This window comes from Dermacentor albipictus, chromosome 9, assembly GCF_038994185.2.
Source record: "Dermacentor albipictus isolate Rhodes 1998 colony chromosome 9, USDA_Dalb.pri_finalv2, whole genome shotgun sequence".
Classification (NCBI taxonomy): Eukaryota; Metazoa; Arthropoda; class Arachnida; order Ixodida; family Ixodidae; genus Dermacentor; species Dermacentor albipictus.
In genome coordinates, this window is record NC_091829.1 from 28,132,433 (window position 1) to 28,145,146 (window position 12,714).

Sequence of the window (12,714 nt, forward strand, 5' to 3'; positions counted from 1 at the left end):
CTCAGCGTTATAAAAAAACGCCCTAAATAAAGTTGGCACCATTTGGGGCGATCTTGTAGCCAAACAATAATAGTCCCCTGTCTGGCTTGCGTTTCCTTTCTTGAAAACTCTGCGCTGGCTACTTCCCTTTGAATAATGCGTCCCGCTGATAAGACACCCTGTTCGTGACCGGGGAGGGCGTTATACTGTAAGAATACCTCCCCTGGAAATACCGTGCGCGCGTCGTTAAAGAAAGGAAAGACACGCGAAGAGACCATGACTGTCACTTGCCGACGAGAAAATTCAAATCACCGAAGTGGCAATACGGCTGTAACCGAACAGCAATTCGACGCGTTTTGTTCCAAAGTTTCCTTCCTTCCTTCCTGTTCCGTACATCCTGGACGGTCTGTAACTTGCGCGGTAGATGTAGCTGGTGGTATGTATGCGTTAATCACATACCATTCCAATCCGACTACACGCGCCCAGAAAAAAAAAGAAAAGCGCACGATTCCGAAGGGCTTGTTTGCAGTCGGGCTATGCGGCACCTGCTCTGAAGACCGGATGCGACGGCGGGTGAAGGACCCTGGCTCTTGCCGAGTGAGCAGACGACACTCAGGCTGGAGCAGCGCGCATGCGTGGAGACCGCAGGGTTACGACAAGTGCGGAGTGTATGCTCCCGCAGGGAGCACATACAGAAACACTAGATAGTACTAGAATGGAGAGTGAATTCAGCGGATGCATTGGCAAGCGCTGAGAGTGGTGCAAAAAATACCATTGGCTGAGGCGAGCTCACGGGCCCAGTAGCTGCCGCCTCTTCGACGCACCGTCGTTTTCGTAGCTGTTCTTTCCGCCACCTCCGAGCATCAGAACTAGATGCATCAGAATGAAACTACTGTCAAAGTTCCATGCAGCTGCGGTAGGGTATCGGACGCGAGAAGCGCACGGCCGGAGAGTGGGGCCTCTCTTTTGGTGAAGGCGACAGTGGCGCCACCAACTTCTGAATAAAAAAAGCCTCAGCGAAGAGCACGCACTGGATCCACTAGCTCTATTTAGTACACTGTCGTCTGCTATTAGTCGCGACGATGACGACTGACAGCGTTCGTTTCTTCAATGCCAGGCTGTAAAGGGGAGAGCCCGAGCGTAATGCAATTGAACCCACGCCTCGTGAAGAGCGCAGGCGTAAGGAAAAGACAAACAGGAATAAGAAACATTGTGCCTTTATTTACACGGCAGCACTCGTATTGTACAAGTGTATGCAGACACACCCACCACATAAACAGTGCCTTAAATTAACCGCGGGAGCTCTCATACAAGCACGCATACAGGCACACAAGAGAGGCCAGCTTTCACTGGAAACACAGAAAACAATAACAGGAAGAAAAAAAAGTACACACGCTGGAATGTCCGAGGCATAGCCTCGGAGATCGCGCCACTGGTCTTAGAGGTTATAGTTCCAGGCACAACGGCAATCTTCACTTTTCCTTCGCAGCGTCGCCACTAGCGCTTTCGTGCTTAATTTCAATCGGGATGTTCTTTGGCTGCTCTTTGGGGGCGTTCTTGCGCGGAGCTTCGAGTGCCAACAGTCCGTTGGGCTGCAGGTGACACTTCACGGTTTCGGGATCGACGTCCTCGGGCAGGATGTAGCGGCGGGTGAACTCACGCTTCACGTAGCAGCCGCGGTCGTCCGACTTCTCCTCGTGCTTGCCGTGAATGACGACGCTGTTGTCTTGAGTCTTCACTGTGATTTCTTCCGGAGCGAAGTGCCTGGTGTCGACGCGAATGGCGAACTTGTCCGGTGAGCAGGCGACAGAAGCGCCCTGCATTGCAGGGCAGGCGGCAGAAGTGCCCTGCATTGCAGGGCAGACGCTACCGGACGACTGCCGGTGGTGACGAGGGTGGGCATAGCGGCGTTGGTGATGAAACGGCGTGTCAGAAAGCTCACCGTCGAAGAAAGAGCCTCCGAAGTCGTCGTCGAAGAAGCGCCTCGCCATGTCCGAGGGACACCGGGAACCGTAGTTGAGCAGAGGAAACAGTGCCATGACGCTTTTGCGAACGCTTGCTTCACCCACAGCACCTTCTGTGCAGAACAGCTGCGCAAATCTGATCTAGCTGAGCGAGCAGACGCCGCTTATAAAGCGTATCGTCTGCTTCGAGAAGAGCGTTCGAGAAAGAGCGAGAGAACGACAACAACAACCACGAGCGCGATGTGATTGGTCCAACAGAGTGACGTGGTGCGAGCGCCGTTCTTGCTCGCTGTGGGGACGAGAGAGAAGGTTCGCGATTATTCTGGCTCGTTCGGTGAGTCATGCAGTGGGTTCGATAGTTGTCGTTCTTGTTTTCGTGTTTTTTTTCTTTCTTTTTTAAATCCTGTCCAGCATCGTAGCATTATCTGTCGCTACCGCAGCAAATCAAAAACTGGCGTGATCATTCTTTCACACGTCGCACGCGTCGATCTTTCTCGTACGTTCTCGCAAGTTCCGAGGCGTCGTCTGCTACGACACGACGTGACACGCCCATAGCTAGGATTCGTTACTGGGAAATGAAACTTTCTACTGCTGCTTCATGCAGCTATAGCCGTCCCAAAGCCATCAAAACGATGTTAATTTTCTCTCCTTAGTCAACGCTTCGGCCAATAACAAGTGCGTAGTACATGTTCTAAATAATAACCGGCGATCGAACTACTTGAGGAAGTTCAGCATTCTTTGAGAGCACTGCGGGTCTTTTTCTTTTTTTTTACTTGAATGAATAAGTAAACTTTATTTTCCTTTTGAAGAAAGGAGAGGGGCGGGGGGGAGAGAGGGATTGACAGACTTGAATGTGTCCGCGCTTTCTGCCATAGCTGGTTTTGTTGGCGATAGTTGATTTGCGCATGGCTCATCGTACTCTTCGGCATCGACTGTTACTTTGTTCGCTGCAACATGTTTTTCATGTTTGATCATTTTAGTGAAAATAAGAACAGGAAAGGCAGAAAGAAGAGAAAAAGAATATGCGATCGAGTCAACAACGGTTGACATGGAAGACAAGGATATCTCGCGCGCATTAGTGTACCATGTTGTTTGTTGTTTAGAATGCACCAGTGACGTAGCCAGGGGAGGGCACACCGGGTACGTGCCCCCCTCCCCGCATCCTCCTCACCCACCCCATCCCTGGTCATGTGGGTACACCCCCCCCCCCCTTCTTTTTTTCCCCTGAAAAAATGTCTGGGTACGCCACTGGACTGCATAAAACTACCTTCGTGATCGACTCACATATTTAGACTGCACTATATCCGGTATGGGCCCATATTTTTCGTTGACTAATCACACTTCCGCGGTTCCCGTTTCAGGCTCACGAAATTTGAACGAGCGCATCTGGGTTTCATTTTGACTCTCTCTCTCTCTCTCTCTCTCTCTCTCTCTCTCTCTCTCTAATTACGCAGCAGTAACGCTCCGTACGGCAGATAGCTCTACGCTAAGTTGGTGCGTCTTTTTCGATGCAAGCTTCGTTTTGACGCTTTTTCCGTTGTCTCACGATCACTAGAAGGACTCAAATCGTCTGACGTGAGAGGCGAAAGTGGCCAGATACCCATATCACACCAACACCAAATCGATCTGAAGTCTAGAAAGAATTCATTGTCTTCAAAACTACTTACCGCTTACTCTACTGACTAGTAATACTCGGTAAGAAGACACACCAAGGCCAGATGCAACCAGATACGACACGATGTGGGCAGCAGTGACGTTTATTTGACCCATAACCACAGGAGAGGGCCAGAACGGCGTCTGGCCACCATCTCAAAGAAACAAACATTGTACTGGCCGCACAAACCCGACGGCCACCCGTCAACTTAGTGTCTTACGTGCGAGAAACGTCTATGGTTCCTGGACCGCGAATAAATATAGGCTTCATAGGGTCGTTCGTGCACGAACAAGGGGTTACTTCTTTGTTTTCTTCTCTGGCAGTACAACGCGAGTAAATTGGCGCAGGCGATTGCTTGGCTGAGAGGGCTATATAGTAAACAGGTGAGCGAACTCGCTCCGTGACCTACTTTTTTAACTCTTCGCGCTGCTACTACACGTGCTCTTGCTTGATTACCACGTGGTGATCATGACCTCACCGATGCATCACGTGGTCATCAAATGAACGCATGATTCAATACGCGGTCACCATGCGGTCGCCACATCACGTGTGGTCACGACGACCACGTGGTGCGTCACGTGACCATCATAACGTAATCATATGACCACGTATGTACGTGACGAATATACCACGTGACATCTGCGTCCCGACTACGACATGCTGGCCGCGAACCTACGGTGAGGCCTCTGCTGAGATTATATTAGTAATCTGCTATGGAGAGGCTGACGGCGAAGGTAAATGTTTGTCAGTCGTTCTTTCTTTTTTTTTTTGCGAACGTTGGATATAGCCTAAAACAACGTCAACGGTCGACTAAACATGTATGCGTGTAGTATCAGTGGTTAATTAACATACACGTGCTAAAGCTGGTTCATTTGCACATGCCTTAGTATATGTCAGGAGAATTACACCGTCCCAATTCTGATGCGACATCCGCATTATCGAAATTTATGCTACACATTCGAAATTTTATCGCAAACCGCGCGGTCCATGAACGACCTCCGGCGCCATTGGTATATTGAGCTTCAACTTTCCTCCTATCACACGTGCTTGAGCCCTCACACTAAAAAATCAGTGCTAAGGGCTTTGTGTAAAATATGTGCTGTAAAGGACAGTTTAGAATTCATTGACACACTAACCTAGCCTGAGTAGCAGGCCTACATCTAATCCTAGGGATGTGGGTGCCTTCTTTCTTTCTCTCAAGATGTCACATGGCCCGTCTAATTGGAACAGTAAGTGACGATCATTCCATACATTAACACACTATTCAGTCTACCTCAATTTGTACTCGTATATATGGCGACATCTATAGTGCCTAGACGTTCAGCTTCTTCAGTTCATATGTCCTCCCCTCAACACCATTTATTTCTTATATCAAACAGCTCCCCATATCACAGATCTCTTTAGGCAGTTTCACTTGGGACGTAGCGATCAATGTAAATATATTCATGACCGATTTGACGCAGCGCTTTTTGCAAGTGCGCGCAGCTTGCGGTGAGAAATCGAAAAATAAAGAAAGAAAGGTAAAGAACTGAGAGAAATGGTACGTACGTGAAACGACGGCCAATAGCGTACGGGGGCGCTGCTCCAAATAAAGCATCCCAGACGGTGCGCTCCATAACAGTATACATAAGAGTACTATAAATAGTAACACACTCAAATACCGTTAACCCGTGAGGCACTTCCCCACTATTTCCTCAAGGTCACGCGCACAGCGGCGCCCCGCGCGCAGGTCGATAAGTTTTCATAACAGACGACTCTCGTCTGGAACCTCGATCGCTGACGCGCGATGCAGGCGTACCAGTGCTATAGCAATACGCCCCGCGCCTAACACATATCGGTCACATTTTTGGTATACCATCCACTCTTGTTCGCATTTCATATACTCTCGCATATCATATACGCACTATCATCACACATTGCCATCAATTCTCGACAAGAAAATACGCCAAGCGGATCGGCTACCCTATGTACGGAGGGATTCCATCAGGTGTTCCACCTACCACGCGTGTTTGTAAACAATCGAACGTTGGCACATCTACACGTGCGGAAGGTTAAGCCTAACCAGCTCGATCGGTACCCTCTGGGGAAGTTAATGAAGGCCTAGACGAGGTTGTCATCTATCACGGAGCGAGTTCTCGCATGTCTGTCTTCCCAAGAGGTGATTAGTATGCAACCAACACCGCTAGTAAGGTGGTGGAGCACTATGTTTTTAAGCACCTGAGCAGCTTTCTGGAAAACAATAATTTCTTTTCGGAAAAACAGCATGGATTTCGGCGTGGCCTATCTACAGTTACTCAGCTTCTACATATTACCAATGAAGTCATGGCAGCGCTGGACTGCGGCGGGCAAATAGATGTGCTTTTCCTTGATTTTCAGAAAGCATTTGACCGTGTTTGTCACCAAAGACTAAAGCTGAAGCTACAATGTACGCTGAAAAATGAACAAATTCTTCGCTGGCTTGACTCTTATTTAACTAATTGAACACAATATGTCCGTATAGGAAACTCATTTTCTTCACCTGCTCCTGTACTTTCCGGTGTACCGCAAGGTTCAGTACTTGGACCTCTTCTCTTTTTGATTTATCTGAATGACTTGTCCTTTGATTCCCCGGTACGCTGCCGGTTCTTCGCTGATGATTGTATTGTGTACCACAACATTCAATCACCCCATGATCAGACTGCTATACAGGATTACCTTAATGCAATCGATAACTGGTGTCAATCCTGGCGCATGAATTTAAATGCCACAAAATGTACTCAAATGATGATTACAAGAAAGAAAGCACCATCAATTTGTACATATAAAATCAATAATGTAGCAATTAAGACGGTTGACAAATTTAAGTATCTGGGTGTAGTTATTGACTCGAAATTAACCTGGAACGCTCATGTCCAATACGTCGTTTCGGCGTCGCTAAGGAAGCTATGGCTAATTAAACACCGGCTTAAACACTGCACTAGTAGGACTAAACTCGCTGCCTACACGACACTCATTAGACCACTGCTTGAATATGCCGATGCTGTCTGGGATCCCCACACAAAGACCGGTGTCAACAACATTGAAAGCGTGCAAAAGAAAGCCCTTAGATTTATTTATAATATTTATTATAGACGAGCCTCGATCACTGATCTCAGAACACGGTCTGGCCTCCCATCACTTGAATTTCGGCGTAGAGTGCATCGCTTACAAACTTTGTTTAATATCGTTAATAAACAAACAAAAATGGATCCCGACATATACATCAATTTCAATAAAACAAGAGAAACCAGACGCAAGCACAGCAAAACGATTGTGATGCCACCGACTAAAACTACTGCTTATCGCTTCTCGTTTTTCCCTCGAACTATAGCAGAGTGGAATGCTCTACCGCAAGAAGTCGCTTGTATGTCCTCGGTTGATTCATTTGTGGCTGCCGTACAATCTTTGCAATGAAGCGTGTTCGTTTTAGAATCACCATTTTCCTATTTTTGTAATTTTGTACATGCTGCCTTTCCCGACGCAATAGTCTGTATCATTAAGCATTCTTTTTTTTTATGGTTCCTCGTAACCCAAGTTTTTGTTATTTTGACTTGCAGTGCCGACTTTGTATACACTCACTCCTGCCTGGACTGCCAAGAGGCAGTTGGCAGTATGTAATAAATAAAAAATAAAAATATAGAGCTACAATAGTGCAACTTCAACTACGTTCCACCCCCACCCTCCCCCATTTCTTTAGGCCTTCTTGCCTTCGTGCTTGACGTCGATGGCAATCGTCTTGGGCTCCTCCTTCTTGGAGTTCTTGCGTGGAGCCTCCAAGGCCAGGAGGCCACCCTGAGTCAGGTGACACTTGATGGCCTGGGGATCAACGTCCTCGGGAAGGACGTAGCGGCGGGTGAATTCGCGTTTGACGTAGCAGCCGCGGTCGTCGGACTTCTCTTCGTGCTTGCCGTGAATTACGACACAATTGTCTTGCGTCTTGACCTCGATCTCCTCGGGCGTGAAGTGCCGGGTGTCCACGCGAATGGCGAACTTGTCGGGCGTGCAGGCGACCGAGGTGCCCTGCTGATTGGGGCAGACGCTGTTCGAGGGCTCCTGATGTCGGGGCTGGATGTAGAACCGCTGGTGGTAGAAAGGAGGGTCGAACAGCTCGCCATCGAGGAAAGAACTGCCGAAGTCGTCGTCGAAGAGACGTCTCGCCAGCTCCGAGCCTCCGCACAGGTTGCGGTTCAGCAGCGGGAACAGCGCCATGTTGTTTTCGCACGTCGTCTGCTCGGAAAGAGGATGCCGCAGGTGGTCTTGAGATTTTCTGCAAGTGCACTAGCGGTGCAGCTCGATATGGTATGTTGCGCGAAGCGGCGTTAGGATGCTCCTACCTAGAGTGCGAGGACACACACAAAAGAAAAAGAGAGGAGAAATAACATAAGCGTGTTGTGGCATGGAAGAAAGCTACAGGTACGAACTACTGGCCAGCAAAGGTCTATAGAAACTGCGCTGTGACTTACAGCTCTTGGTGTGGCACAAAATTTTAGGTATGCATAATGCTTTCCAGTTAAGGACGTGTCACTGGAGATGAAATATTAAGCTGTAATTTGATTGTTGCCTGTCTGAGAGAAAGATTGGATCAAAGAAAACACACACAAGAGGAACGTGCAAATGAATTATTTAAACTGCACCCAGTGATCAATGTATACCTGGCACCGCCTGCCCTTCATCGGCATTCTTCAATTTGTCTACAGGTACAGAAGGAAAAACGCACTGGATATATTCCTGACATCAACAGTTTCAGTGCGATTTATCGTCAAGGCCCACTACTGCACCTTTATTCTGACATGAGGAGAAATATAACGAAGAAATATTGGCATATTACCTTGTAAGCAGGCTCTAAGAATGGCAACGATAAGTGGGGAACCGGAAATCGTCTGCTTCAAGCTCCAGCTCAATGTCGTCTGCTCTGAAGACCGGGGCAGTAGAGAGTTTTAGCCCAGCGGGTTTACGGCCAGCGGAGCGGAGCGGGCGAGCGGAGACGCGACTGCGCATGCGCACCACGCTGAGGCGGCCAGCGGTTTTACGGAGCAGCGTTTACGCCCGCTGGAAAGCACTCCCCAGCGGAGGGTATACGCAGCACGCGAGCGTGCGTAAGGGCGCGCGGGCGTGTATGGGAAATGCAAGACGGCAGCCGCGAACATGAACGCCGGCAGTTCTGCATCGAAGACGGCGACTGCCGCGCTGACCCGTACATTAATACTCAGTACATTATTAACAAATAATGCACTGAGAACATGTAATATATCTTTATTCAACATTTCTTGCATAATAAGAGCAAGCGTAATTCAATTTCATTTCTCAGTAACTCCTATTCGAACCACTAGGTGGGGCAGCAGAGCTCCCCGCTCTTTACCCCGCTCGAGCGGGTGATCCGCTGGGCTAAAATTCTTTTTTCGCGAGCCGCTCCGCTGGCGTAACGGTGGAGACCGCTCCGCTCCGCTGGCCGTAAACCCGCTGGGCTAAAACTCTCTAATGTCTGCTCCGCTCGGCGCGATCGAAACTGAACCGAAGGGAGAAAGCGACTCGAAGGCGGAGGCGGCTCGGTGATTGGTCAGAGATGGGTCACGTGTGGTAAACCGTCGCAGTGCGGCAAGGTCATTGGGGGCTTTGACCGTATGGTAGACGGTGGAAGCAGTCAAAACAAACTTGGAGTTTTTTTTCTATAGGCGTTTACGTTTCCCGGGCGAAGAGGCTGCTACTTCTGGCCTTATTGTTACATTGTCGTAAGGTCATTCGAGTCAGCGGATGGCTGTGAGAAGTTATTGTCTGAACACAGCGCTAAAAAATTTATTTACGAAATATTGCACGCAGATTAAGTGAGCACGCGACGACATTGTTTTGCATATAACACATGCCAGACATGCACGTACTGCGGCAATCTATGTTAGTTAATGCATTAAACGCTATAAGTGCATTGTTGCACTTTTTAAGCTTTATCCAAAATATGTGTCAGCTATGACATTACAAAAATTAAATGATCAATGACGAACGTACATGTTCAAAAATCGCATGCAGCTGAGGTCAAAGCAAAAGACGCGCCAATAGGCCTCTTGCAGTAAATACATCTCGGAGATAACAAACATTTAGCAGATAATGCATACATATAGCCATTGTTTAGCAACAGCTTTCATTGGATCAAAATGTTAAGGCGGAATTTTTTTCGAGTCAGAGTACTAGCAGCATGCATATTGACGCGAATTTCGAGCCGCCACATATCCTAATATTTCAAACACTTCCTGTCGTTTGACAACCTTGTTTTTTGGAAAAAGAAAAACAATGATTATTAGAGTGTTTTCATTGCATGGATGTTTATCCCATAAAGAAGGTACGCTACTTCTAAATGAGGCATTTCTTGTGCGCGCGGTAATACGATATTACGAATAGATAGAGAGAGCCGTGCGTACTCAAAAGTGTAAAAGCGGACGAGGCATTGATAAAAATTAAAGTTCTATCCCTGAATAGTCTAAACATTTTCCTGCCGTTCCCCAATTTCCTTTGCCTCTAATCATATTTTCTAAGCAGCAAAATTTAGACGGCGACTGGCATGGCGGTAATTCAGAGGTTGCCTTCGAAACCGAAATCCAAACTGCTGCAGCTTTTCTAACGTTACGAGTACGGCGCCAGCGAATGTGTGTCGTTGCTTAGATTTACGGCTCTGTGTGCATGCGTACAGCTGTCGTTTATTCAGGCGTCTGTGTTTACGTCTCACAAAGTCACTCCGGAATCACTGTCCCGACATGTACGTGTATACACATTCATGATGCTTTGTGACGGGCTTCGAATCTTCCCCAAAGCTCGAGCCCGCAACTTCTCTCACGTAAGTCGATTGCGTCAGCGATTGGCGGTCAACTTGGCTATGCTACACCGTTATCACGCTGGTGTAATCACGGTCTTTGACTTGAACGCCACCTTCTTGAATCATCTATCAGATTAGCGCGTTATAGCTGCTCCAAACAAAACGCGAACAAGGGCAGGAACAGGTTTCGATCGTGCCGAGGAACTTTCCCATATCGCGTCTATTTTTGCCCCCGTTATGGTTTGCGTATTTTCTTTTATCTCTGGTAAACCTGCATAAATTAACTGAATACTGAATCTTGTACCAAAACTTCGTTCTTTTTTTATAATAAGATCTTGGTAGATGATGAAATAATTGTCGAATATCGAATACAACAAGACGCATTTTTTTCGGGTGCGCCCTCACTTTCAAAGTGAGAATGACACACATCAACACCCTCCCAACGAATTTAAAACATCACATAATGCGTTGTAGTCGCGGAAACTTTGTATTAGCATTATTTGATTCCACAGGGCGCCGTAAGAAAGCCAATATGTTGCTTGACTTTTAGGTACTTTCCCACTCCCATCCTTGCTAATTAAGAAGCCAAAGCATAACTAAATTACGCTCTCTTACACTTTATTTTTCGCCAGCCTGTTTCTCCTGTTATTCCTCCTCCATATGATTCATCGCAACACTTCCACTTGCAAGAACTCTGGTCCACTGGCAAGCTACACAGTCGGAAAAATCGACTGAACTCATTCAGACTTACCACCAAATAGAAACAACTATATATGACGCGACATCCAGGATATTTGAAACGCGCAACAAAACGAACTGGTTACGGAGAACAAATTATGAAGAACGCGATTCCAAGATTAGTAAATCCTTATCCAGAAAAAGACGTTGACGTGGAATGCCTTACTGAACAAGTGATAAGGGAATTGTAGTTTTTTGATGTCGTAAAACATGCGTTACAAAAACGTGTGCAGTCCTGCATGCGTGCATGTATTGCAGCTCCAGCCTTTCTTTTCTGGCATATAGCTCATTTTAACCGGTTCCTGCACAGAAAAAAAAAAAAAACGAAATGTGCGACAAGAATCGATTAGTTGACCAAGCGATACGCTACAGCTAGGTTGGTCGTCAGGGGGCGTTAACCGCAGGGATGCATTCGAAAACATTTCGTGGCGTAGTAGATGATGCATACCTAAGGCCATTGTTTGGCAACAGCTTTCGTTGGATCAAAATGCGATCGAAATGCGACCACGAAATTGAGCATGTGCCCGAAGAGGAACAATTTATATCGTTCCCAGCCGTACTCACGACCGCGGGGGAAGTGAGCGACAGGCAGGTGCAAGTGCAACTGATTCAACTGAAATAAACACGCCGGACGAACGCGAAGCCTGCGAAGCGCACAAATCAAGCGCCAGGAAAGAGCACGGATAGTCTAGAGCCTTCTGCGCTTTCCTCTTTGCTAGTTGCGCCATAGCACGGCCGCCTCGATCACGCGCGATCGAGGCGGCCGTGGCATACAGAGATGGTTGCTCTAGCATCAACGAGATGGCGCGCGCTGCGCGCACCACATTTAGCCCCATATAACATCACAATATAGGGAGTGCGTTGCACGAGCACATCAAAATTGGATTTAGCCAACCTCCGTAGATTTCACCGCCCTCTCTGCACATGCGTTACGTCCCGCACACACTCAAGTTCCAATGATTGCCACAGAGGGCGAAAAATTAACCACGGCGCGTTCCAGCATGAAGCGCACAAGTGGAGCTACTTAAACTTTGTCACGTACCATAGTTTGTGTTTTTTCTGTCAGGGGCGCTGAACGCGGCTAAATGCTCAGATAGAAATAACGAAACGGAGACTATCTGATTGGTGTATAATATCAACGCAAAAGTAAAGAAATAAATACATAGGTACCATTCAAGGCTAGGTAGCGCGCGCCGCCACCGTCTGCTTCAAAGGATTGAGCCTCATTCATCCACCCAACTATCCATCCATGTATCCATCCATCCATTCATCCATGCTGAATATATGATCTATAAGAGTACATATAATAATCTACAAACTTAGTTACCTTGTAATCTTTTACAAAATAAGCAGATTATTGTTTTTATTAGACTTCAGTTATTAAAGCTTGCGTTTTATTACTTAAATAAAGATTTTAAAACTTCACTGACGCTCAATCAGCAGCAGCCCACTGGCATCGATTGCAGTCCGTGCCGTTTCTCCATGCAGGAAGAAAAATGTGCGTTTATCCATGCGTTTATCGATTCAAATTGTACGGCGCTATTAACCATAGATAATGT

At 47.3% G+C, this 12,714-nt stretch overlaps 2 protein-coding genes across 2 annotated transcripts; both read right to left on the bottom strand.

Moving 5' to 3' along the window:
• Window positions 1-1,180: 1,180 nt before the first annotated feature.
• On the bottom strand, window positions 1,181-2,094 carry LOC139050049 (alpha-crystallin A chain-like). The gene has a single exon (XM_070526192.1). It carries the CDS (start codon window positions 2,016-2,018, stop codon window positions 1,452-1,454), a length of 567 nt encoding a protein of 188 aa, XP_070382293.1. The 5' UTR covers window positions 2,019-2,094; the 3' UTR covers window positions 1,181-1,451.
• Window positions 2,095-3,684: 1,590 nt separating this feature from the next.
• Window positions 3,685-8,550, bottom strand: LOC139049635 (alpha-crystallin A chain-like). Its single transcript, XM_070525283.1, has 2 exons — window positions 8,444-8,550; window positions 3,685-7,949 (listed from the first exon to the last, which is right to left on the bottom strand). The coding sequence occupies exon 2, from the start codon at window positions 7,822-7,824 to the stop codon at window positions 7,309-7,311; it is 516 nt and encodes a 171-aa protein (XP_070381384.1). The 5' UTR covers window positions 7,825-7,949; window positions 8,444-8,550; the 3' UTR covers window positions 3,685-7,308.
• Window positions 8,551-12,714: the final 4,164 nt, after the last annotated feature.